Here is a 4,490-nt window from a genome sequence, read left to right on the forward strand (position 1 = left end):
TAACATTGGGGGAGAAAAAATAGCTATTTATGAGTCTCGTAGTTTAATGCATTTCTTGTGTATCAACAATATACCAGACTGAGTGGAATCTATGTTTGCTTAGAACCAAGGGATATTTGGTTATCCTTTGAGCTTGTGTAGAAATATTTTTGCCTGGCCTGAACTCACAGAGGTTAGTGACCTTCTTAAGCACATCAGTGACTAAAGAAGGTCAGGATGGTCCAACGGTGTCTGCTTAAATGTCAGTGATCAAATGTCACTGTGACTGTTGTAGGTTTGGGCTGCTCATAGTATTAGGAATAGTTCACACGTAGAGCAAAGTCATAGAAAATCTTTTGGACTTTTATATCGGTCCGCTGGCAGCTCTGACCCAGCGCTGTGATAGGTCTGACAAAGCGACTGTGCCCTAAGGTCATGTGGGAGAGGCTGTTTGTTAAATCATTTTAGCGCCAGGAAAGTAGACGAGCTGAGTTCATGAGCTAGTATAACTAGCAGTTATACCAAATTGGGGGCCCAGCCATGATCGTACAGCGGTTAGTACTCTGCGTTGTGACCGAAGCAACACCTGTTTGCATCCGGGTCACGGCAGCAGATTGGCTCCTTCCATGAGACATGCCAAAACACCTTAGTTACCAGTACATATAGATCTCACCCAATAATCCATCCAAATAATTAGCCTAAAGTCATTCATTTATCAATACCTACATGCATTTGGTCTATCATAACCCCCCCCCCCCCCCCCAATCTTAACATGTAACTTACTGACAATTGAATTGATTATTTTTTTTAAGTGATACAAAAAAATATGCAGAACGCAAAATGAAGAGAAAAATACCGGTAACAAATAAAAGGAAAGAAAACAAAACAATAGTCGTGAAGTCTCGCGTTATCTCCCCAAATCCCGTAAAAGAACTCAACCAGGAAGCGAATGGCGGAAATTTCTATGGGAAATTTAGATCCACCTCACCAGAGCCATAGAGATCACTCTGTCCCTCAGCACTCACGCTTTCAGCTGGCAGTTTTTAGGTCAGATCCGTTTTTTTCCTGAATGGGGAGGCCAGCCGAGTAGACAGCAGATGCCTTCAGCCAAAAACGGTGGATGATTTTGAAGAAACGATGCCGTCGCGTCTAACCACCCGGCAGGATCTGTAAAGATCTGCTGAGAGACTCCTGTCACTGACAGCCCGCCAGATTAAACACCGGTAGGTTTAACGTTGACATCTGAATTTTACTTTCATTTGAACACTGACGCTCTGTTAAATGAGTTGTTGGCATCAGATTTCGAGAAACACCAGAAAACAAATCATTTAATCGTGACTGGCAAAACCCTAGAGAAGCAATCAGATGGACTTCACAGCTCTTAGAGTTCAAGTAAATGAAAGGTTTTAAGATTTGCTCTGGCCTACCTTATTAATCAGGTGGTGGTAAACAGCCACCAGATAATAACTGGTGGCTATTTACCGTAATCGTCGGCAAATAAATAACCATGTGACAACTCTGCAAGTAACTCGTCAATGGATTCACAGAAAGTCAGATAATGTCAGGCCTATAATCTTGTCACCCACCAACTAGTGTTCTTTCTAGATGTCAGGCTGTCTGTATAGTGTATTATAGCTGGATGAGTAAGGTCTGGCTAACTGATCTTGAGCAACACTGTCCTATTGTTGCTTTGACAATAATACAAAAGGTGTTGTTTAATGCATTAAAAGCACATTGTCAAACTTATTTCCGAGAAACACAATTTCAGCTTGGGGAAGGCCACCTCCTGTTTCAAAATGACAATGCTAAAAGCCAAGTGCATAAAGACATATTTTAGTTAGCAGTGAAAAACTTGACTGGTCTTCACAAAGTCCTGGTCTCACTTCCCATCCAACACGTTTTGGATGAATTTAATAAACACTTACTGCAAGCCAAACCCCCAAATCTTGTTGTATAGTCTGTAAAAGTAGCATAGAAATGGTCTTGGAATGAAATATGTAACAGTCAGCAGGAATTTTTTGGAAAAACGCCATACTACGCACCAGCTTTCTATCTATGACTTCTCATTTGCAGACATATGGCCCTGCTTCTCAGCTAACCGAGGGACACGACGTGACAAGAAGACCAAACTAGCATCATGTTCCTTAAAACATCTTTCACCACTGTGATTGTGGGGGTGTTTGTGGTGTACGTGCTCCACACCTGTTGGGTAATGTACGGGATAGTGTACACTAAACCCTGCGACAGCCCCAAAGGTGACAACTGTATCACACCCTTCTTGGCAGGGAACCCAAAATTACAGGTCAGTAATGTGGGAGGAAGGATGGGAACACTGCTCATTTTTGATTTTGCGTAGTATACTGTATAAATGTAAAAATATATATTTGTGTGTGTGTGTGTGTGTAGTTGAGTATCTACACTGCACTGCAGCCCAATGCAGAGGGAGGACATACTTTGATCTACAAAGAGGAACAATTTGATGTCAAGAGCAAGTTTGAGAGGTTGGTGGGGCTCCTACCTTTTTTTACATTGAATAGAAAAAAGTTGTTAGAAGCCTAAGAAATGAGTTGTCTCTGTCCTCAGATCTGATTCGTTAAGTCAGATGCATGCATAGACACACTCTATTCTGATATACAGTATATCTGTGTAAAAATAGCCTCCTTCCTTTCATATTCTTTCCTTTTACCCTCTCTTTCCTCCAGGATAGTAAACGTCTCCCTTCCTAAGAAGACCCGCAACAATGGAACTTTATATGCGCTGATATTTGTCCATCAAGCTGGCGTCACTCCGTGGCAGGATCCACAACAGGTCCACTTGGTGGCTCAGCTCACCACATACATGGTCCCTAAACTGCCTGAAATCTCTTTGATATCTGGCGAGGATCAAACACAGGTACTGAGTCGTTTATATTTTTTGAGTAAAGGGTGTGTCAGGGCAGGGGGAGGTGCTTAAAGGTCCAATGTGTAGGAATTTCTCCCATCTAGTGTTGAGCTCATATATCGCAATCAACTCTCTCGTGCCACACAGTTCAAAGTGTATATTACAGCTACAATAGCCTTCACGCTTCAAAAAGACGGTGTTTTGCTCTTTTTATTATCCTTTTTTGTTTTCTGGGCGGAGAAGACAACTCCTGTTCCTGAAATTTGGATTTTTAATACGTATGGTCCTCCATGTTTCCTTCTTCAAACTAACCTGTGAGTTTATGAGACATTTTTTTATGGGGAAAATATGAATCACAATTTTTTTAGATTAGAATAGATATCAGGATTCTCTGCCATTTTTTTTTGCCACCTATAGCGCATTGCATATTACCACAAGCCTGTAAACATAGAGGCTTCAGTGAAGAGAAGGGAGAGCATTGCAGTGCACCGGAGCACAGTCTATGTTTAAAACTCACAGAAGAAAGTAGTGGCGTTTGTAGCTGGTGTTTTATTCTGCAAGATTGTTATTAATATTTGTAGCTTATTTTATTCACTAAGCTGGCCACTTACATTTGCTAATACTTAATTAGCTCAACTGCAGAACATGTAGTATTTATATCTTATCAATATAGATACAGAAGAGATTAGTTACTAATCGGGCGTTTGATTTGAGGGTAAAATATCTTTGTCTACGTGATCCCACAGAGTCAGAAAGAAGCCCTGCAGGAGAGACGTGATGGTGACCCTACAGCAGGGGGTGGCGCTGGTCCCACTTCCAAGGCCGAACACCCAGTTTCTCACTGGCGCACTCGCCTGACACTCAACATTGTCAGCGACCACTTCCTGTTTGACAGAGAATACCTGCCCAATGATGTCCACAGATACCTCAGAGTGTAAGACAATGGACAACGAATACATGCACACATACAACACCCTATGAGAATTAAAAAGGGGATGGTGTTAAAATGGCTGTAAATGTTAAACACAGTGCAAACTGGTACTGTATATTTAGGCAAACATATGTCAGACAGTTTCTTTTAAGCATACCTTTATGCTAATGATTGGCACAGACCGGCATTAGGATCATGAGGAATCAGGGGATGTTTTGTTTTTCTGTATTTCAGATTCCAAAATGGTAAGAAGATAGTTTATCTACCTCTGCTGTTTGTTGATGAGCTCAGCAATCGGGTCAAGGACCTCGTGGTAAGCTTTTACATTTAAAAATATTATAAAATACACCATAAATGATATTTAGGTGATTTGTCAATTTTCAAAAGCGCATTTCTCACTGAACTTATTTAGAGGAAAATGCAAACTCTGACTCTACTAGAACCCAATGATAGAAGCTTGGTATGATGACCCAGGTCCTTAATAAATTGTTTCCACTGACCCCAGCCATGAATTACTTTCTGCCCCAGAATAAAATAAAGCCAAAGAACGTATGGAAGATAATAGTTAACAAATATTTGGAGGCCATCATGTGTCTAAAAATATTGACTCTATAAAATAAGATTATGTGGCTCTGTCACTTCATGGACATGTATGAACGTAGAGTAAAAGAGTATGGTTGGTTGTGTGTGTGTGTGTGTG

At 40.9% G+C, this 4,490-nt stretch overlaps 1 protein-coding gene across 1 annotated transcript in view; it reads left to right on the forward strand.

The window, feature by feature from the left end:
• The first annotated feature begins 907 nt into the window (after nucleotides 1-907).
• Nucleotides 908-4,490, forward strand: part of clptm1l (CLPTM1 like) — a 9,199-nt gene continuing 5,616 nt past the window's right edge. Inside the window, exons 1-6 of the mRNA XM_034892772.1 lie at nucleotides 908-1,202; nucleotides 2,053-2,281; nucleotides 2,386-2,480; nucleotides 2,682-2,871; nucleotides 3,606-3,793; nucleotides 4,025-4,115. Coding sequence (XP_034748663.1) covers nucleotides 2,117-2,281; nucleotides 2,386-2,480; nucleotides 2,682-2,871; nucleotides 3,606-3,793; nucleotides 4,025-4,115 — 729 coding nt within the window. The 5' untranslated portion in view covers nucleotides 908-1,202; nucleotides 2,053-2,116. The remainder of the gene's footprint in view (nucleotides 1,203-2,052; nucleotides 2,282-2,385; nucleotides 2,481-2,681; nucleotides 2,872-3,605; nucleotides 3,794-4,024; nucleotides 4,116-4,490) is intronic.

The sequence above is a fragment of the Etheostoma cragini genome, chromosome 14 (genome assembly GCF_013103735.1).
Source record: "Etheostoma cragini isolate CJK2018 chromosome 14, CSU_Ecrag_1.0, whole genome shotgun sequence".
NCBI classification, from domain to species: Eukaryota; Metazoa; Chordata; class Actinopteri; order Perciformes; family Percidae; genus Etheostoma; species Etheostoma cragini.